This window comes from Talpa occidentalis, unplaced genomic scaffold (genome assembly GCF_014898055.3).
Source record: "Talpa occidentalis isolate TD23 unplaced genomic scaffold, MPIMG_talOcc4v2.1 talOcc4.16, whole genome shotgun sequence".
NCBI classification, from domain to species: domain Eukaryota; kingdom Metazoa; phylum Chordata; class Mammalia; order Eulipotyphla; family Talpidae; genus Talpa; species Talpa occidentalis.
Window position 1 is genome coordinate 1,389,574 of NW_023601653.1, and position 21,773 is coordinate 1,411,346.

The 21,773-nt window shown below is 58.0% G+C and overlaps 1 protein-coding gene across 3 annotated transcripts in view; it reads right to left on the reverse strand.

Moving 5' to 3' along the window:
* Window positions 1-21,773, reverse strand: part of ATXN10 (ataxin 10) — a 50,965-nt gene that overhangs the window by 16,336 nt on the left and 12,856 nt on the right. For 2 of the 3 annotated variants that reach the window (XM_054695974.1, XM_037513383.2), the window contains exons 6-9: window positions 15,777-15,857; window positions 13,617-13,782; window positions 8,944-9,052; window positions 7,461-7,630 (exon numbers count right to left, since the gene is read on the reverse strand). In XM_054695974.1, the coding sequence (XP_054551949.1) occupies window positions 7,461-7,630; window positions 8,944-9,052; window positions 13,617-13,782; window positions 15,777-15,857 (526 nt within the window). The remainder of the gene's footprint in view (window positions 1-7,460; window positions 7,631-8,943; window positions 9,053-13,616; window positions 13,783-15,776; window positions 15,858-21,773) is intronic. The other variant, XM_037513384.2, reaches the window with a different exon arrangement.

Here is a 21,773-nt window from a genome sequence, read left to right on the forward strand (position 1 = left end):
AAAGGTTGGAACACCCACCCAACCCCAGCTATGGTAACGACATAACAAAAACGAAAACGCACTTTATGTTAACTGGATAATCTTGATAATTACAGGCTATTCAACATGGAACAAAGGATGACCAACTTCTCCCGAAAGCCAGGTATCGCTTAGGAGTAACACCTCGTTCAATAGGAAAATCCAAACCAATTACTTTCCAATATTAAAAGCAACTTTTTGGTTTATTTAAGATCACTGTTCATAATCGTGTGTGTGTGTGTGCATATATACACACACACGCACACAATCACTCCAGTTCCACGCTAGCCATTCTTCAACTAATAGAAATATTACTTGGCTCAGAAAGTTCAACTAAGAAGGGGCGCCCTGGTGGCACAGGGGTTAAGTCTCAGGCTATCACAGCTATGGCCTGAGTTCGATCCCCGGGCGGCCAGGGAGCTGACCCACAGGGCGCAGCAGACCCCTCCTGTCCGCCCGCTGCTCCCCTCAGCAGTGGATTTCAGTAGATCCGCCTGTTCTGCTCCCCGCTCTGTCTCTGGTGAGTCCTCTCACCCCCAGCACAAGCCCCGGCCGGAACACACCTGGCTCATCTCCGACTTCTCAGAATTTAAAAAATGCTGCAATGGGTGGTCCCAGCTGGTGTCCAGGCTGGGCCCTGCGAGCAGGGCACTGGGCAGAGGGTGCTGGGCCACAGGGTGGGCCCGGGAGCTGAGCCCGGGCAGGCCACACATGAGGGCTCCGTGGGGAAGTGGCCTGGCTGCCCAGAAGGGCCTGAGGCCGTCTCTCTGGCCCACGAGCTCCTGCTGTGGACTGGACTCTTCTCAGCCTGTCTCCAGGGCTGCTGGTCTCCTTAATTTTTAGACCGTGTGCCACACAGACAAGCTTTCTGTTTGTGGCTTACGTTGCAAATGTCCCCCCATTACGTCATTTATCATTTTACTTGGCTTATCTGTTTTGTGCCAAGCAAAGGTTTCTTGTTTTTTCAGTAGATCTAAATTTCTCAGGGTTCTCCTGGCTGCTGCCAGGCCGAGCTGTACGGGACAGAGTTCCCTGCAATCCCGCACAGAATGCATTCACCTGCCCTTGGGACTTGCAGGCTTCAGGTGTTTTCACAATTATATTTCCGCCACTTGGAGCCCCCAAGCCCGTGTGTGGCGGGCACAGGGCTGCCCCTACACCACCCACCGTCCTCCCTCCCTCTGCGGCCCGGGACGCCGGCTCCAAGACACACTGGCCCTCCGAGAACACGTCTCTATTTCTGGACTTTCCGTCCCGTTCCAGGAGGCCCTCTCTTCACGTGCCAATACCACACTGTTTGTAATTATAGCGGTTTGGAATGTTTTCTTGTCTGGTGGGACCAGTCACTTTTCTTTTTCAAGGACTTTTCTGGCTATTATTGTCCCCTGACTCACCTAAGCAACCCTATAACTTATCCAGAGGAGGCAGAACCTGGGGTGTCACCGGGTCACATGAAGCTGATAGATGAACGGAAGGAGAGACGTCCCCGCAGGAGACGGCCGCAGCCCCTTCCTCTCCCGCCCACAGCCCCATGTCCATGGAGGACCGTCCCCTGCGGGGGGCTTTTCTGAGAACAGTATTTTGACCAGCAAGACCCGCACCTGTGGCTTTCACAGGATGTGCAGGCGCCCGGGGCGTGCGCCGATGAAGGCCACGTGGGATGGATTTGTGCTGCTGGGACCGGCCCCTGGCCGACGGGCAGTGCAGAGCCTGGCCAGGCCAGCGGCGCCCCACAGGGGACGGCTGCCTGCTCCGGGAGCCCAGCCCGGCCACCGAGAACCTGGCAGGAAGGCCTAGGACGGGCCTGCGTCAGCCTCCTCTGGCCTCCGCCATCGGGAGAGCAAGGCCTGAGGGCCGTCCGCCCTGTGGTGCCGCCGGCACGTGGGGCTGGGCCCTCTGGCCCAATGGCGGACTGGGGTGACAGTCACGGGCACAGGTTTGTCAAGACTCACCAACACGTTGGTCAAAATTTACATTTTGTTGCATGTAAATTAGAAGGGGGTGAAAGAAGATCAGGAGAGAAACCAGGGACCAACCATCCTACACCCCTCCAGCCCCCACGCCGAGCCTGCAGAGCGGGCGGGCAGGGCTGAGCCTGGGCCCCGCGTGCAGGAACGTGTGTGGGGCAGTCTCTGGCCGGCCCCGCCTCAGCACATGGCTGCCTGCTTGCCCCATCACAAACCCAGCCCCCCAGACAGCTCCTTACTGCTCCTCAGGTACAATCATCCTCCCGGCGCTGCGCTCTCGGGGCCAAGCCGAGCCCCCTCTCCACCCCCCCTCGACCTGCTGCGGAGATAAGACACGTGCAGGCCGAGATAAGAGTATTCTAAATCACGGGAGACCCTGGGCGCTCTGTGAGGATGTCAGTGTCATCCAGTTGGCTGCGTCTGAGCCAGGCTGTCATGATTTATGGTCCTGCGAGCGGAGATCTGCCGGCAACAGCCGCAGACACAGGAATGCGGAGCTCAGAGCCCTGCGGGAGCGTCACTGGGCCCCGGGCTCCTGGCGGGAGATGCCCGCAAAGCCCCCGTCAGGAGCCACCACCACAGAGACTCCCCATCCCGCCCTGGTGCCGCCCGGGTGGGCACACACGCCGTGGGCACATGGGCCGCACACCCACACACACCGGCTGGCCTCGAGGACCCCACTCACCCCAGGGCCCTCCCAGAGCAAAGAGTGGAGCTGGTCTCTGCTGTGTAAGTCACAAAGCATCACATTCAACTCTGAACCTGTGCATCTCGTCACGAAGCTGAGATGTTCTTCTTCTTCACACTTTTTTTTTTTTAAAAAAGATTTATTTATTTATGCGTAGAAGAGCTGGGGTGCAGGTCAGAGGTGTGGAGGTGAGAGGACTCACCAGAGACAGAGCGGGGAACAGAACAGCAGACTGACTGAAATCCACTGCTGAGGGAGCAGCGGGTGAGGCAGGAGAGGTCTGCTGCGCCATGTGGGGAGCTCCCTGGCCGGGGATGGAATTCGTGCTGCAGAGGCTGTGGCCAGCTTCATAGGCTGCATCTTAACCCCTCACGCCTCCAGGGAGGCCCCTTGTTTACAGATTTAAATAAAGTGAACAAGCAGTGTGCGCAGCTGAACATGCAGAGCGTGCAGCCAGCCTTGATTTCTGGTAAGGACAAGCTGAACTGCGTACGAAGCTGTCCCAAGAGAACAGCACTCACAGGAGATCATAACGCGGCTTCATTTACATAAGGCACCTAACCCACGTGTGACTAAGCTAAGACTTCAGGGCAATTTAACTTATCAGGTCAGTACACGACAAACGCCTTGCAGCCTGAGCGTGTGGGAAGTCACTTTATCCACGTCCACAGCGCTGCGCTAGCGGTCTAGAGCTGTTAGATGTGATTTTCAAGATCAAAACCAAACCTACGAGGACCGACTTCGTGCCCTCCTGGTGCTGGTGCAGACATCCTGACCCTTGGGAAGCCATTCTCCAAACCCCTGCGGGGCCGCGGGGGGTCAACAAAATTCCTAAATGCAGTGGGGGGCCGGTCCTCTACCAGTGCCACCACCTCTACCAGCTGCCACTATGGCTGGGGAAACTGAGGCAGCTCCTGGGCCACAGGGTAGGGAGCACGCCGCAGCTCACCGAGTTTTCAAACTCAGCCGGGACCTCCCTACCGGGCACACCCTCCCCTGCCAGCCCCCAGAGGCCTGCCAGCACCCCCGCCCATGCCCATGTGGCTCCTGCAGCCACCTCCTCTCACCACGTGCCTGGGTCACCCCATCTACTCGCCACCCCCTCGTCTACAGGGACCCCCTGGACCCCCGCGGCAGCTGAGTGAACGGCGTCACAGCTAGGGAGAGCAACTTGCTCTGATGGCGGGTGGGGGTGGGGAGGCCCGGATTCAGCCCAGTCTCCCCAGGCTGAATTCCGGGTGACCCAACTGTCCTGGGTGCCGACTCGCCAGCCCGGGAGGGGCAGGGCTGACCCGGGGGGCAGCTTCCAGGTGCCCCCCGGCTCAGGAAGGAGGGGTCGGAGAAGGTGCAGGAGGCCAGGCCCAGGCCCAGGCCCCGGAAAGGGCCCCAGGACAGCAGGGCCTCACTGCGCGCCGGGTGTGGTCTGCCTTTAGATGACGGCACACCTCGGCTGCGAGGTGATCCTCCTGGGCCAGACAGAGGGGGTTCTGGGCCTCTAAGAAAGGTCTGCAGTGCAACACACCGACCCAGGCCGCGTCCTCCAGATAGGAATTCAAATTTCATTACTGCAGCAGGAACTGTAAGTTCAGGAAACTAACGGTGGCAGCTTGATTTATGAATTTGACATATTTCTTGAACTGGGATTACATTACAAAGGGGAGGGATTCCGAGCAAGCCAGACCTTGCCCACATCTGCAACCATCACGTCTGAGGGGCTCTGTGCCCCCTGCTCTGGCCGGCCCGGCTGGGGTCAGAGCCCACCCTGCTCCCGGGACGGAGCCGGAGCAGACTCGGAGTCCACAGGAACAGCTCGCAGCTACCCACCATCGCAGAAGAGAACCTGAGCTCAGAAGCATTTATGGTCAAGCTGGCAAGAAAAAAATGATTCTCGCGCAAGAAAGTGCTCATGTTGCTGTCACCTGACTTCCTCTCAGGAACCCCGCCCGCCGCAGTGTGCACCCCAGGGGTCTGCGCTTGGGGCAACCAGGGGCGTGGCCTGCAGGTCTCTCCCTGAGCGCATACGAGGGGGACCCTGAGCCAGACCCAGGTCGGGGCAGGCTAGGGGTCGGAGAGGAGGCGGGTGAGACAGCCCAGGCCCTTGTGCCGGGAGCAGGGAGCCAATCGCCCCCGCCACACCAGCAGCAGTGAGGATCAGAGAGGCGCAGCCAGGTGTCTCCTCAACACAGATGGAAACGGGGTGCTGAGAGGCCAGTCCGGGCGGTTCTGACCCACAGGCTCCGCCTGGGTTCTTCCTGCGGGCCACAGCTTTCTCTGTGCTGCAAGATTCCACCAGGAGCACCGACGCCCATGGACCCAACATCACAGCCGAGGCACGCCAGGAGCTGGGCAGATGCACCCGCTGCCTCACAGTCCCAGCGGCCTGCCTGCACCCCAACTAGCTAGAGTCAGGCTGCGAAGCCTCCCACAGAAACAGAAAATGTGCCGGGAGGACAGATCGGGCTGTCCTCCTCCAGGAGGCCCAGGGAAAGGGGTTCTTGAGGCTGAGGAGACGAGGAAACGGTGGGCGGGGCTGGTGGGGTGACCAGGGCAGAAGCGGGGTGACCTGCTGAAGCAAGGGAAGGGCCCTGGGGCCAAGCACGTGTCCCCCTGTGCCAGGTGCCTGTGCACGCGCGTGGCGGTCACACGAAAGCCTCAAGGTGAAACAAGGGCAGATACAGAAGGAACCCCCGACAGGCGGCGTGGTTACAGACAGAGCCGGGCGCGGGCAGCGCTGGCTGCGGAGCAGAGTGGGCGACGGTGTGGCAGGGCGCGAGGAGAAAGCCTCCGAAACCTGAGAAGGGGTCACAGAGAAGTCACCCGTGACCTTGAGTTCTAAAGGCCGGGCCAGGCTCACCGGGCAGGAAGGGGCTGGGAGGCCAGGCCGTGGCCCTCGGCCGACGCTGCAGGGCCGGCCCGCGAGAACACAGCCCGCAGGCCCTGGTGCCTGCCTGGGGTAACGCCCAAGCACACAACAGCACCCGCCGCTGCATCCTGGGCCCCCTCAGTGCCAGGGGCGGTGGTGCCCCAAGCTGTCCTGGCACTCTCAGCTTCTGGCCGGGGCGTCTGTCTGCGGCGGCCCCCCACACGGCTGCTCCTCTCACCTGTCTCGGCTCTGGATGCCCCCGCAGACCTGGCTGTGGTCCGAGGGGTCAGCCGACAGGCCAGCCTCACTGATAGACAGCGAGCACAGACCCACACCGATTGTTTGCTTCCCAGGCTGTCATCTTCCCCACACTGCCGTGGGTCCTGGATCCCGAAAGGGCTGGCCGGGCCGGCCTGACTCTCGGGTGCGAGCTGTGTGAGGAAGGGCCCAAGCTGGGCCCCCCTCGCGAGCCTGACGGCGCCCTCCCCACCAGCTCCACCTCCAGGGCCTCTCCGTGCGGACCCAGCAGCTCTCGGCCCGGGGCGTTCAGGGGTCGGACCCCTTCCCCGGTGACCAGCCACTCCCCGGCCAGCATGGAGTCTGCGAGCAACAGGGCTATCCCAGAAATCGCGTGGGCTGCTCCAGCTTCTGTCATTGCTCCCAGCAGCACGGGCCAGCCTGACCGGGAGGTGTGTCTACAGCCATCCTGGCCACACTCGTCACTTGGTGCCACCAAACCAAGTCCAAACACATGGAGGAAGACACAAGCAGGCGGCCCCTCCGAAGCAGCCAGTCCTCCCACCTCCCATGCTAGCCCGTGTCTTCCAGAGAATCTCCGCTAAGCTGTTCAGCACACGGGCTGGAAGCTGGTGCCTGGCTTTCCAGCCGGAACGCTCGAGTTACGTCCAGGTCAGAACGTTGAGACACCGACAAGGTGGCCCTCCGTCACTGTGTGCCCTCACGCAAGTTAAGGTTTGTTTTCTTTTAAGAAAATGGTCAGGGCCTCCCCTGGTGGCGCAGCGGTTGAGCGCTGGGCTGCGAAGCTGCCCGCAGCCTCTGCAGCGCCGGTTCAATCCCCAGCCGCCGGGTGAGGGTCCCACATGGCGCGCAGACCTCTCCTGCCGCCCGCTGCTCCCCTCAGCAGAGTATTTTGTCAGTCTGCCTGCTCTGCTCCCGGCTCTGGCGAATTCTCTCACCCTCCTGCACTTCTGACTGTACCCAGTGCTTGTATAAATAAATAAATAAATAAAATCTTAAAAAAAAAAAAAAGGAAAGAAAGAAAATGGTCAAAAGGAACTGCTGATTATTGATGTTTTTGTGTTTGGAAACATCTCGGCCTTTCCAACACCCGTTCTCATGGACTGTCCTTGTGACACAGTGTTTAAATGCACCGTCTCTGGACAGCACAGAGAGTGTCTAAACAGGGCTGCTCAACACACCAAGGACAAACACGACACGCGACAACCAAGACCCAGGGCCTCCCTGGAGGCCTAGGGGTTCAGTCTCAGGCTACCACCACAAATGCCTGAATGCGATCCCCAGACAGGGAGCTACCCACACGGCACAGCAGACCTCTCCTGTCTCGCCCGCTGCTCCCCTCAGCAGTGCATTTCAGTAGATCTGCCTGTTCTGCTCCCCACTCTGTTTTTGGGGAATCTTCTCCCCCGCCCCACCTCTGGTTTCCACCCCAGTTCTTCTATGCAAAAATAAATAAATAAAATCTTGTAAAAAATAACAAAGCTGACATGCCATGCATCGCTAGCATCTCTGTCATGTGTCTCTCTGTCCATCGTGTACACACACATCTCAAACCACTTTCTCAGGACCCCAAACCTTCACTCTGAAAAGGTGAGTGTGTTCCAAATTCGAAACACTCGTGCTGACACAGCCTGTGTGTCCTGCACACGCCAGGGAGCCGCCCTACCTTGTCTTGGTTTTCTTTATTCTTGTAACACAGATTTCCAATCAGACGAATGAGATGAGACTTGAACCCCTCGACCATGTTGGACACGTTGCCGTCCCCCGTGACGCAGCCCGCGGTGCTGAAGATGTTCGTGGTGTCGTGGCCAGCGACGTGGATCAGCCGCAGAAGATCTGCGCCCAAGAGAGTAAGCGCCATTTTCCACGGGAAATACTCGTTGTTTTGATACTACTTTTCCATAAAGAAATCTCATTTCTTTAATAGACTAAAATACAATAAAGGGAGAGTCCTGAAAGCTTGCTTTAAATAACTGTCACTTGTCCACCATGAAAAGGGAGCTAAACCTTTTCCACCGCCGCCCTCAGAGAGAGGTTTCCAGCCTCACGGCAGCCGCGTCTGAAACACAACACCTGGCTGCGGAGCACAGGACAGGGTCCGCGGACTTTTTTCTCATTGGCCGGATAATCAGAAATAACATGTTATACTCTCTGAGGTGCCTCTAGGCAGTCTACGAAAGCAGAGAATCTTCCAGAAGCTGTATTTAAGTATTTCCACGTTATCTCCTGGAACCCCACGCTAAGCCTATTAAGGGCAGATGTTATCTCCCCAACTTATAATGACAAAAGCAGGCTCAGATAAGTGACTTGGCAGCGCAGGACAACAGCCCACATCTGCCGGCTCCAAAGGCAGGCTGTGCAGCTTCCCAGGCTCACGGTAGTTTAGTCTAATCATCACCACGAAAGCACTATATTTAAAACAGAGCGCTGATGGGAGATTCCACAGCTCCTCGCTAACTCCTCTATGCCCATCTAGCTCCAAACTCAGCTGTGGGGCTGCAGAATAAGTATAATCTTTTTAAAGGAAAAAAACCCAGCAAACAGTGAACAGAAACCCCATTAGCTTGGCTAACCGCAAGGAGCAGGTTCCAGCAAAGCTTGCAGCGAGCAGCTTTTTAGCAAAGATGGTGGTATTTAAACAACGGCTTCTTGTTTAAAGTAGTTTTGTTATAAGAATCAAAAACGTAGTTACTAAAGTATAAGGCATTATTCTTTGTGGTCCATAAACGCAATTGGGAAAAATCTGCTAACAAATCTGGTAAAACTACAGTTGTCAGACATCAGCCCATGCCCTCCAGCCCCAGCGCCGGGGCAGGGGGCGGCACCACCACGGCCTCGCGGCAGGGACAACTGCTAAGTGCGCCGGGGGAACAGCCACCAGACTCTCATCTACTGTCTAGGCACCCCGACTTACTGACAGATAAACAGATAGGTAGAGAGGCACACAGGCAGGCTGATAGACAGACAGACAGACAGCAGGTATGTGGCAAACACTGAGCTGTATAAATCCATTAGGTTCCTCTCAAGAAGAAATATTCTTAAAAAAAATCTCAGTACCCCAAAAATTAAGGGTCTGTGCTTGGGCTCCTATGACAGCATGACAAGTCAGGTTTTTTCCTTTGCAACGGCCATACGTGAGGGTCACTCACCGATCACTCTTTCCAGCAGGCCGGGGAAGGCCTGTAGGCCGCTGAGCAGGTCTGCGTGGGCCGTCATTTCGCAAAGGACGTCCAGAAGCCTGATGGTGGCCAGAGCCTCCTGGGCAACAGAGACATGGGGCTTTGAAGTCAAGCGCAAAGGAATTTATAGAAATTGCTAAGGGAATGACTACTACGATCCCCATGCCTTGACACAGCCACAGAGAAGTAAAATCATCGAGAGCCAAACCAGCGCATTAAACAAGGGTGGGAAAGACCCTCTGCACTGGCAGCCCAGCCGCCAAGGCCCGCAGACGTGTCAGGACGGGTCTTCCTGGAGCAAAGAGTCAGGAAAGTTCTTATTCAAGCAAAATACCTTCCAACAGTGGCTAGCAAATGTTCAAAATTGCTAGCTACGTACATAACATTTATGCAAATACTTTCTTTTTAAAGCATTTCCAGCAAGCAAGTTCTGCTTTAAAGATACAAATACCCCATGAAATACATTAATTTCTCGTCCACAGGAATTCTGTAAAGTGTTGTGGTTGAGAGAACTCTGGTTGCAGGAACTTGCATTATTTCTGGGTAAATATAAACCCACATGCAATATCCTGGAAGGCTGGGAAACGTGACTCGCAAACGCACACATCTACCAAATAATTTATCATTGCGCAGACGCCGCGGCCGAGAAGCTTCCAGCCAACGGCAGCAGAGCACTGTCAGGCGTGAAAATGCTCGGTTGCAGTTTCTGCACAGGTTTTGAGCCGCCTTTTATTTAAAGTACACATTATTTGACAAACTGTGGTCATAGTATTAATTTAGATCATAAAGCTAGTATCCTTCAAAAAAAATTACTTTCTGCTTTTAATTCTATATGCATATTTACTGTCCTGTAATTGGGAGATTTAAAGGTAAGATTTTAATACTCGATACTGGAATCTCAAAATAAATAACAAGAACACACACACATTTTAATGCCCTGCTTTGTTCATTTTACTTAATAGCTTTCATTTTCTAGCTAAAATGTTGGGAGGAATATTAGTCTGATCTTAGTACCAAGTTGGAGGGCAAAGGAGTGAAATCCTGCCCCCTGCGCCCTCCCCCCGGAGCCGCCATGGCCGGCACCTGTGGCCTTGCGGCCTCCCTGACTGTGGATGTCTGGTCTAGAGAGCCGGGCGTGGGTGTGTGTAAGTGGGGACACCGTGTGTGGGGTGTAGGGTGTCATCCTGAGGCCGCAGGGGGAGGCTGCCAGGAATGTGGGAGAGGAAGCCGTCTGTCCCTCCTCGACAGTAAAGCCCAGGGCTTCAGAGTCACCGTTTCATCTGCGAGAAGCGACACCGACCTGCCCTCCTGGGTGGCGCATGACACGCGTGTAGGAGACGCTGGAGCAAACCATGGCTGCGTACGGCTCTTGTTTAAGAGGGGTTGCTCAGCTGCCACCTCCAGACAGCCTTTCTCCTCCAAAAAATGGCCAAGATTGGTCTGGGGCAGAGCACAGGCAGGAGGCTCGCAGACACCTGGCGCGCAGCAGCCAGCAAGCCTGAGACCACTGGGACGGAGTCCGGAGAAATCAGGAGCCACCGGACAGGCCCCGCTGCAGCGAGGCACCTTCGGGCGTCAGCGAGGACAGCTGCAGCGACGGGCAACATCATAAGGCCCGAAGGCCACGACTTCATGCCAAGGACTCAAAGGGGATCACCTGCCCGTGTTTTCTCGGACAGTGGCCAAGCCAGCTCATCCCCTGGGGACTGGCCACCGAGAGGAGGAATGGGAGGCTGTGCTCGGAGCTGGGAGAACGGAGCCAACAGCCTGACCAGACTCAAGCAGCCGCCGAGACCACTGAAGGCCGCAAAGAATGTACAGTGTCACCCTGGGGAAAAGCTTCCCCTGTATAAGGCAGCAAGATTCTTTTTGCACATGCTCGTGAAAAAGTGTGTCCTAAATGGTGACCTAATATGAAAAACGAATGAGTTTGGTCACTGAAAAAAAAACAAAAAGCAAGAGAAGTGGTAATGACACCAGCGTCATGAGGCTGTAGGTTATGCCAGCCTGGTGCTCTGTGGGCTCCCATTTTAAAATGTCTCAAATTTTTATGTACAAATACTCCCTGAATCAGCAACTCAACTTCCAGGAATGGATAATCCCAAACAGAATTTATAATTTGACTCGTCTAAAATTGCAAAGATATTCGCACAGAGATGTTCACCGCAGCGGTACGTGTGAAGGTCGTGGGAAAAACAAACCCGAAAGCAACTGACAAGTCTATGGAAGAAGCCAAGGGCGACATCCATACCGCGTCTCCGCAGCGCAGGCTACACGACTGCCACCAGCGCGGCCAGAACACGGGCGTGTGAGCCAGTGGGAAGAAGCACGCGGCAGCCGGTGAAGAAGCAAGCTGGACAGCGGGACAGGGAGATTGTTAGGAAAAAAGAAAATAAAAAATGCCTGTGGCTGTCTCAAAAAAAACCCCACCAGCGGGGAAAGAAAACGGAGATGCTGATACCGCTGCAGAAAACAGCAGGGCTGGGCCATTTTTAACTTTTTATTTCACTGACCTCAGTTTGAAATACTTGTTTTTACAGCAAAGCAAATACTACTGGCTTAATATAAAAATTTAATCCCTGAAAGAATTAACTTTATTTTTTTTTTTTAATTTTATTTATTTATTATTCATGCAAGCACTGGGTACAGTCAGAAGCACTGGAAGGTGAACGAATTCACCAGAGCCAGAGCGGGGAGCAGAGCAGACAGAAGGACCGAAGGACACTGCTGAGGGGAGCAGCGGGCGGCAGGAGAGGTCTGCGCACCGAAAGAATTAACTTTAACGGGCCTCCCCGGTGGTGCAGCGGTTGAGCGCTAGGCTGCGAAGCTGCCCGCAGCCTCTGCAGCGCAGGTTCGATCCCCGGCTGCCAGCAAGGGTCCCACATGGCGGGCAGACCTCTGCTTCCCTCAGCATTGTATTTCGTCGGTCTGCCTGTTCTGTTCCCCGCTCTGGCTCTGGTGAATCCTCTCACCCTCCCGCGCTTCTGACTGTACCCAGTGCTTGTATAAATAAATAAATCTTAAAAAAAATAAATAAATCTTTTAAAAAAAATTAACTTTAACTCACTCCATATACAAGCATTAAGTATATATGTATATATGTAACTCATTCCCGTGTAACTTAAGCAGGGGTGCAGGAGTGAGACAAGGAAAACCCACCACCAGAAGGTAATTTTCACAGCGTCTGGATACAGGAAAATATGAAGCTCAGATTTTTTTCAGCTTTCTGGAGGAAGGTGGGCTGGCTGCAAGAGGTAACAAGCGTGAGACTCAAGACGGGGCTGGCCCTGTAGGCTGGGCACATGGGCCTGGCAGAGATCGAAGATGGAAAACAAATACACGAAACTAGCCGGAGGAGAGTGGGGCCCTGCCAGGTGCTGTGGGCAGCTCCTGAGCAGACAGACCAGCAAGCTCCCAGGCGCCACGCAGTGGGTGCCTGAAGCTCTCAGCTCGGATGGGCCCCTCCACCCAGCCCACCGCTCCCGGTCACGTCCACGAGAGATGTCGACAGAGTAACAAAGACGTCACCCCAAAGACCTGTGTTGCCACACCGGCCACAGCACAAGGAAGTGTGTCCCCCCCATGGGGAGGGGCAGGGAGACAGTCACAAAGCACCCTGTTTCTTCTTCGTCTGCTGAGCGCCTACTGCACACACAACACTCGGAGCGCAACAGCCAAAACGCCTGTGCTGTGGAGCTGAAGTTCAGGACAGGCAAGGACGACAGGCAGGGTGTGCAGAGCCACTCCATTTCTGCCATGCCGTGTGCACGCGTGTGTGCTGTGTGTACACACAAACATCTGTGTTCATGAGCTGTGTGTATGCACGAACGTGTGTGCATTGCTGTGTGAACATGTGACCGAGTGCAACACTGTGTATACACATGAACGTGTGTGCAATGCCGTGTATACACACAAGCACATGGTGTATGTCCATGTGAGCACTATGTGTGCTACGTGTACATGTGAGCATGTGTGTCCTGCACTGTGCACATGCGAACACTATCCATGTGCCCGTGTGACTGCACTGATGCATGTGCTGTGTGTGCATGTGAATGTGTCCCATGCGTACAAGGAACATGTGTGCACATGTGTGAATACATTGTTGCTGTGCACATGTGTGGTGCTGTGGGTGCATGTGAGTGCACGTGTGTGTGCGTTTTCAATGCCACCTGCCAGGAAAGTCAGCTAGCCAGCAAGTGTTTGAGGCCCTCCCCGGCTGGCAGGAATCCGGCACCATTTTCCCTCATCAGCATTTTCTTAAATTTCCAAAAACAAGGACCAAAAAGAGTGCAAACTGGGCGGTGACCGAACAGCAAACATTTCTGCAGGGAGACCCAGACTCGGGGCCAGCAGGCGAGGCTCTGATGGGGCGTCTTCTGGGTGCAGCCTGCCCGCATCTCACCATGTTTCCACACGGAGGAGGGAGCGGGGGCTTTCGGGGGCGTCTCTGACAAGGCCACCAACCACTCGGAGGGCTCACGGGTCCCAGCGCCCCACGCCCTGCCCTGGGCATCTGGACTGGGGGGTGGGCACACCCGTTGCAGAGCATGCACTGCGCGTGCTGCGAGCCAAGCTTTCCCTGGGGCCCCCGGGAGGGCAGGAGAGGCAGGGGCCCGAGAGCGCCCTACGGTGTGGCACCTCACCTCGTCCTCCGTGTGCTGCTCAGAGGTCAGCTTCAGCACAACCCTGCACTGGTCCACGAATGTGCTCGCGATCAGCTGCGCGTGGCTCAGGAAGGCAGGGACGTCGTCCTTGGTCAGCGGCTCGTCACCCGCCATCCTGGAGATGGTGAGGTCCAGCAGTGCCACCCTGCAGACACAGGAGGCCCCACGTGAATGCGGACGGGGCCACAGGGCTCCAAGCTCCCCCGGGTTTCGGGGGAGTTTTATGGCCCTGTGTGTAGTGTCCAGACAGGGACAACACTTGTGAGTGAAACCATCTCATCAGTGCTGATGTGACCTGGCTGCAGAGACGGACCTGCTTGTCACGTCCCCAGCAGGGCGCCAGAATGGCCGGCATTTGGGCATGACAGTGCCCCCCGGGATTTCCCCATAGTGCGCTTCGCCGCACTGCCCAGACCACCTGCTCTCACGACGGGAAGGTCTGCGGCTCCAAGAACCAGCAAGTCCACGCACCAGGGCCCGACCGCGAGTCCGGCATGTCTGGGGCAAGATTCTGCCACCATCCTCGCGACATCGCAGACCGTCCCATCACCTGCCAGTTGTGGTGACCGTCTGGGGTGCTGGGACCATGTCCACGGGACAGCAAGCCTCAGGTGGCTCCACCACCAGCTAGTCTGCACCCCATCCTCGGCCCCCGGGGCCCTGAGGCGCCCTGACCTTGACGTCGGGCATCTCTGGGTGTTCAGGAAAGGTCCCCACATCTTATTCTCAACCAAAGCTATAAACGATGGGGCTGGAGAGAAAAGCACTGTCCCGGGCCTTAGCACCCGTGAGCTGTGCCAGGGAGATGCCCCTAGGAGATGAAGGCCGCTTGGCGGACTCTGGACTGGACAGCACGGCGGACAGGGAAGCGGCCAGCCCCGTCAGAGCACGGCCTCACTCTCCTCAACCCTGCGGGGCCGGGGGGGGCGAGAAGCAGCGGGTGAGGCTGGAAGGCGGCACAGGGCAGGGGGTGAGACCCAAGGGCGCAGCCACCCCAAGAGCCCTGACGTGAAGGGAGACGCCAGGAGACCTGGCTGGGCCCTGCGGAGGCGCCACAGCACGCCCCAGGCTCCCCGCGGAGATGAGCATGGGAGATGCTGGGGGAGGCCCAGGCCTCACACCCGCTGGGGGGTCCAGGTCCTCTAAGCCGGAGTGGCCACGGCAGCAGCCAGCACTGAGCATGAGGACGGGCCTCGTGTGTCCTCGGGAGGGAGAGTCGGGCAGGGCCGGCCAGCAGACACCCAGGTCAAGCAGGGAGGCGGCGGCCACAGCACGGTCATCACGGCGGGGCCGGGAGGGCAGACACGCCCGAGCCCGGGGCATCCCGCACTGCCAAGGGATCGGCCTGTCCCTCGAGCTAGTTACTTCAGTTATTTACTTCTCTGCTGCAGACAGGCCGCGGCTGGGACGACTCCACGGGCGGGAACTTCCCTCCCCCTTGAGGACACCAAGGAAGAAAAGCCCGGGACCCGTCAGGGCCGCAGGGGCCAGAAAGCTTAAGTGCTGGGCCCAGCCTGCGGTGAGAGTCGCGAGGCCCCGCAGTTAGAAAAGATCGTGACTTCAATCAAAAGATTAACGTTTCGTAAAGTTTCTCATTGCCAGAGCTGTGCCGTCTGGATACTTCTGCTCCCCTAAGGCTACTGTCCGACGAGGCTGGGGGACCTCAGGCTGCGGGCTGGGCAGAGCGGGGCTGCTTCGTCCCACCCCACCGCGCAGGCGGGGGCCGGAGCCCGCGGGCGAGGGACCCGGCCAGGGCGCAGCAGCGAGCGGCGGAGGGGGGCGCCGCAGGGGGCCGGGAGCGCCGGGCACCAGGGCCACCGGGCGTGTCTCCGCAGGCCGCTCCCCGCAGCTCCAGCACGAGCCGTCCGCCGGGGCACGTGCGCACGCACAGGCACCCGCACCCACACGGCCACCGGCCAGTCACGCACACCCGCGGGCCTGGCCGCCCACCGGGCCCCCCCGCCGGGCGCACCGCCGTGGCTGGGCTGTAACGTTAACCAGCCAATTTAAAACCATTACTGACACAGAAACATGCACTTAGAGGGCCGGTGCCAGCGAGGAAACCACAGCCTCTCGGTCACGTGCGCAGGGTTTCCACGGAATGCTGAGCGCTCCCGCCACACTGGCTTCGGGGGTTACCTTTCTTGATTGCTCATTTTGGCGTACATGGCTTTCACCAGCTCCGGGCTTTTCAGAAAATGGTCGGTGATGATCAAGAACCTGGAAAAGAGGGGAGACCGTCGGGTGAGGAGCTGCCGCTGCTCTGGAAGACGGTCTCTCGTGGACGCCGCGCAGCGCGGGCCGCCACCGGGCACAGGGTCGAGACACGGCGTTTCCCCCGAGACCTCTCAAATACCCAGGGCACAGCGCCACGTAAGTCTCTCCAGCAGCAGCAGGTGAGAGCGGACGCCTGCAGGTCCACGCCGGCTCAGGCGGGTCTTCCAACCGCAGTGACAAAAAGCGGCGCCTTTCACGCCAGGGACACAGGCCCGCGGGTCACGCCGTAGAACACGAAATGCTTTCCCACAAGCCCGCTCGCTGGCAGCACCCCAGGCCACTGGGTGCACCCCTACACCACGCGGGGCACACCGCGCAGGTGCTCAGCAGGGCAGGCCGCCGGGTGCCCCCCACGCACGGACACAGGAGCAGTGGGACGACCAGCACGGGGCGGGAGGGGCCGGGCAGCAGAGGGCACACGGGACAGCGGGGGCCCCGAGCCCAAGGGGAAGCAGAGAGCACTCGAGCTGGGGGTGGACTCCGCGGGGGAAGCTCTCCTCAGCTGCCCGCCGGGCTGGCCGGGCTGGGGGCACGTGAGCAAGCACCGGGCGGGAACCGTGCAGTGTTCTCTGGCACCGCGCTTGAGCCGGGACGCCGTGCTGACGCCAGCCAGAAAGAGCCAAAGACCTGGAGCTGGCACAGCTAAAGAGACGACTCGTCACGGACAGCCCCAGGCCAATCGAAAACCCTGAGCTGAGGGACGAACCCACACCCAGATCTCTGGGAGGAGGAGGACATGGGGCTTCCAGGCACTTCTATCGAGAGTCCCCTTGCACCGATCTCTGGGGCGTACCCATCCCTGCTGGCTGCGCCTTGGCCCCGGGGCACGTGTCTATCAGGCAGAGGAAGGCCTGGGACCCACGCCCAGCATGAGTGCCGGCGGCCCCCTGGGCGTGGAGGGGCTCGTGCCACCAGCCTGTGTGGGGGCACCCTGTGTGCTGGCCCAGCACCTCTGGGTGCGGAGCCCAGAGTCCGAGCAGCACCTTACTACTGTGGCCTGGAGCGCATTCCTGCCTCTACGCTACTGGTCTGGTCCTTCTCATCACCCCAGTTCGAGCGCTCTCTGCTCCCCCCCAGACTTGGGGTCACCTACACCCCCTTTACCCCTGGACCCCTTGCTCTTCCCTGGCCCTCCAGCGCTCTGGCCACATGGCCTTGCTGCTCCTCACGGCGCCAGCAGAGAGGGCGGCCGGACACACGGTGGCGGCACCCGCCAGCCAGCCCGAGCGCGTGTCCACACGCCCTGGTCCTGCTCCAGCCGCGGCCGCGAGTGCGCAGCGGCATCTTCAGCTACCACCTCCGGGCAGGAGTCAGCTCCCCTCCCCCCTTAATCGCAGCCACCCTCGTGCCCCAGGTCCTCCCAGTGCAGTCCCTGTGGGTGGACTCAGAACCCCGTCGGGGCCTGGCTCAAAGCAAGCAGCGGGGAGAGCGCTCACTCGGCCCGGCAGCGAGCGCCGAGGGCGGCCGTCTGAGCCTTTCTAGAACAGGGACGGCTGCGACGATCCATCTGCAAACACACAAGATGGCGCCGTGCGTGGGCAGCACACGGGGGGGGGGGGGGCCCTGCTATCAGCGAGGCTGCTGCTGCTGACGGTGCCCCCGCCCCGGGACACCCACTGGGGACACCCCCTGCCCGGGGATGCGGCTGCAGCGCCACAGGAAGGGGGTTTTGTTTCTAGCAACTTGAAAATGGTAATTTAAATGGTTGTCAATTTTCGTGCCCGAGTTTAATGTGCCGTTCTGGTCTGTTTAGCTGAGAGTGATCGACTCCCCACTCCTGGGTGCCGCAAATTCTCAACTTTCACCCGGAATTCACTGCATCTGCTCTCTCGCCGAGCAGCCATCACGGGAGAAGACGGGGCCCCTCACGAGGAGAGACCCGCTCCTCTTCCACGTTCTCCAGGCTGCAGGCTCCTGAGACTTGTGATTAGGTTCTGCTGCAGAACTATTATTTCTGTAAAAGCAGAAATTCTGTGGTAACACGATACGAGGGAGGTGGGGTCCCCCAATCTGAAACCCAAATGCCACAAGGACAGCTAGAGACTGAAAGTTAGACCCCAGGAACGCCCCGACTGGATGGGGAGCGGGTAGCCGTCCTAGGGCGGGGAGAAACGCACCCCACCCGGGCAGCCAGGCAGCAGAGGGGCGTCAGGACGGACGTGGCCAGCAGAGTCGTGGCGCTCTCCTCCCCTGAGCCTCGCACGGATGACCCCGAGAGGCGGGTTCTTCACCTCCCTCTCCGCGCCGGCACCAGGGCTCCCGCCAGCCCCAGCACCACAGTCAGCGGGGAGCCGAGCCCAGGCTCCCCGTCCATCGGTCCACTGAGTCCAGACAAGTCCCGCCCACAGGGCACGTGTCTGCTGCCAACGCCCGCCCCACCCTCCGCCTGTCCGCAGCGGCTACACGGAAAACCATCACGCACAATCCCACTCCTTCCGTTTGTAAGGGGTGTTCAGTCTCCAGCCCGGGCGGAGGGGGCGCCCACGGCACTAGTACGCCGGCCCTAGGGCGCAGGAGCCTGTCAGGCAACGGGGCTGGGGCCAAGGGGCGGCCCGTGGGGATGGGTACGCCCCAGAGTTAGGGTGCAAGGAGGCTCTTGAGTGACAGCCTTTGTCTGCGCCCTGCGCCAGAGTCACACTCACAGGAAAACGGGCCTCGCAGGCTCCTTGCCCTTCGCTGCCGAAATGCAACCTCTGCCTCGTGCTGCGCTCCCCGGCGCCCCAGGGCGTCCGGCCCAGCCCAGTGCGTGGGGACTGGCGAGCTGCTGGAGAAGACGCTCCTCTGGCTCAGGGGATGCGTGGGTCCTCCCGTGGGGTGCCGGCGAGCAACAGTGAGGCAGGAGAGCACCCCTTCATGCGCCGGACGGCCCTGCTAGACAGCAGCAAGCGGGGGCCGGAGGCATCCCGAGGCCCGGAACAGTGGAGCCACCAGGCACGTGCGTCAGAGCCATGTGCCCGGCATGCCAAGAAGGCACTGGCCCGGGAGCCCGGTTCTGGACGGAGAGAAATGGGGGCCGGCAGGCTTCTCCACAAAGGGCCAAGCAGTGAGCACCCGGGACTCTGCAAGCCGAGGCCTCTGCCAGCCACTCAGCCGCCACTGGGCACGGGCCACCGACGCGGGGACCAGGGGGATGGCCAAGCCCCAGCAAGACTGTATTTATAAAATGAGCATGGGGGGGGCCTGGTGTGGGGCCACGTTTGCCTGTTTGTGTTCATGACCAGTCGCAGGGCCGGTGAGGTGGGCGCCACCTTCCAGCAACAAAGAGCGAACCAAAAAATAAATGGAATGAGCACTTTTCAGGGCGATGAGCGACGTGCGTGCACTAAACCAGCCAGCAAACGGGGCGCGGAAAGAGACGGGCCTGGGGGAATGGGAAGCTCGCTCCGGGGCGTCTGGGCAGAGGCTGGGGGAGGAGGCCGCGGACGCGGACGGGAGCCCCAGCAGGAGGGCGGGCGCGGACCCGGAGGAAGGCGCTCAGAAGAGCAGAGACAGAGGAAGTGGCGTCAGGACCTGCGAGACAGTGGCCGCCCCTGCGTGTCCGTGGGTCAGTCAGTGGCCTGGAAGCTGCCCCGGGGAGGCGTCCCAGCAAGGAACGCCGCCGCCACGGGGCTCTCGCGCCTCTGCGTGAGCAGCCACTGTTGCTGCTCTTGCTCTGTGCAAAATAAATGAGTGAGACAACCCAAACAGGAAGAAAATAATGCTTTGCTCACAGTTACAAATTTGCTTTCGTAGTGAAACCGCATACAAATTCACCAGGACAGTAAATTCATGCTGAGCGCGTCCTTAACAGAAGTGCGGGTCTCCCCCCTGAAAAGTGGCAGTTCCTGTGACCAGGGACATCGTCAAAAGTGCCAACCTTAGAGTTCAGCCCGACCCCGTCCATCCCTGCCGGACACGGGTCCTGGGCCCTTGGCCACGGCCACGAGTCTGACGTCACTCCCAGGGCCCTCTTCTGAACACGGTGGAAATGAACAGGCGGACGGCTGGCTCCCCAGAACCCACTCGGGCCATCAGAGCAGGGAGAACTCAGGGGCCAAACGCCAAGCCCGGCTGCGCCCAGGGTTAGCTCAGAGCACGAAAACATCTTCACACCCACAGACAAAAGGAACAAACATTTTTAGAAGGACATTATCCCAATAATTCAAACCAAGTGTTGCCAAAGACACTCTGGCCCACTCTTTCCTGTGCTGCTGGCCCCTGAGCAGAAAGGCCCCGCCCCCGAGACCCAGTCACATCTGTCCCCGTCCGAGAAAAGCTCCTGAGCCGAGAATTCCCGAACCCCACGTAGGTGTGTCCTGTGTCAACGATCCCGCAGTGCTGGCAGGCGGGAGGGCAAGGAGGGGGTGTTATTTCGTTCAGAGACGGCTTGTACTTAAGAAGGAAAAGTAGCAATTTTGTCGGAAGTCTGGATGTTTTGGGATCCCACTTTTGTCAGCCAGCGAGAGAGTCCTCACCCACAGCACTCCGCGTCCAGCCCGCGGGGGCATCGGCCCGGCCGCCTCTCTCCTGCCCAACAGCTAACGACCTTGCGGGCTCCAGCCTACACCGTCCTGATGCTCTTTGGCCCTTTATGACCTTTCACCCCTTATTCCATGTGGCGGGAAAGCCGAGGACGGTTCAAGTTTCTACCGAAAATATTTCACAAATGAAACAGAATCACCCACAGATCACGAGGCTGGCCCGGGAGGAGGCTTGCTGATTTTCCTGTGACAACCACTCTTGGTGCGAATGGCAAAGTCCAGGGCAGAAACCTCAAAGGGGCAGAAAAGCATCTTTTATGACAAAAACATTCAACAAACTAATTAGGAAGAGAAGGGAAGTTTCTCATCCAGCAAGGTCTCCGCAGGAAACCCGCGGCTAACAGGAGGCGGGTGGCGGAGCCCCGAGGCCAGGCCGGAAGGAGGGGGAGACGCAGCTGCCTGCTCCCCTGCTCTGCTCGGCACCATCCCGAGCTCCTGGCCAGAGCAACTAGGTGGCAGGAAGAAACAAAAGACAACTGGGCTGGAAAGATAAGTGCAAACCGTCATCTTTTTGCAGGTTACTTGATCCCAAACACAGAAAATCCTTTAAGTCACAAAAAAATCCATTGAACTAATAAATGAGTTCAGCAAGGTGGCAGGATAAAGGAATATTTTAAAAATTGTCCCACGTGGTCTTTCCATATGGGAGCAATCAAAGATCTATAAATAATTTTTTTAAATTGTATTTTTAGGGCCTCCCTGGTGGTACAGGGGTAAAGTCTAGTGCTCTCAAACTACTGCCAGCCTCTGCCGCACGAGTCGACCCCCGGCCAGGAAGCTACCCACACAGCGCAGCAGACCATTCCTGTCTCCCTGCTGGTCCCCTCAGCAGTGTGTCTCAGAGGCTCCGCCTGCTCTGCTCCCCCACTCTGTCTCTGGTGAGTCCCCTCAGCCGCCACACCTCCAGCCTACACCCTAGTTCTTGTGTGCAGAAATAAATAAATCTTTAAAAAAATTAAAAAATAAAATTTCATTTATAATAAAATTCCATTTATAATAGCATCAAAAAGTAATAAAATATTTGGAATAAATTTTAATTAAAGACATGTTTTACAAAAAGTTATAAAACATCGTTGAAGAAATTAAAAACCTAAATAGATGGGGGAAAAAAAAAAACCCTATTCACAGGTTGGAAAACCGTATCTTTACAAAATGGCAACAATCCCTGTTGAGATTCCAGAGGCTTTTGGGAACAAATGGGAGCCCTGAGCTGAATTTACATGGAGTGCAGGGGACACAGACACCCACAGTATCTTGAAAAGGGAGAACAAAGCAGACCCGGAGTCCCCAGCTCCGTGCTCTCGCATCCTGACTGCGCAGCTGTGGCGTCCCCGACGGC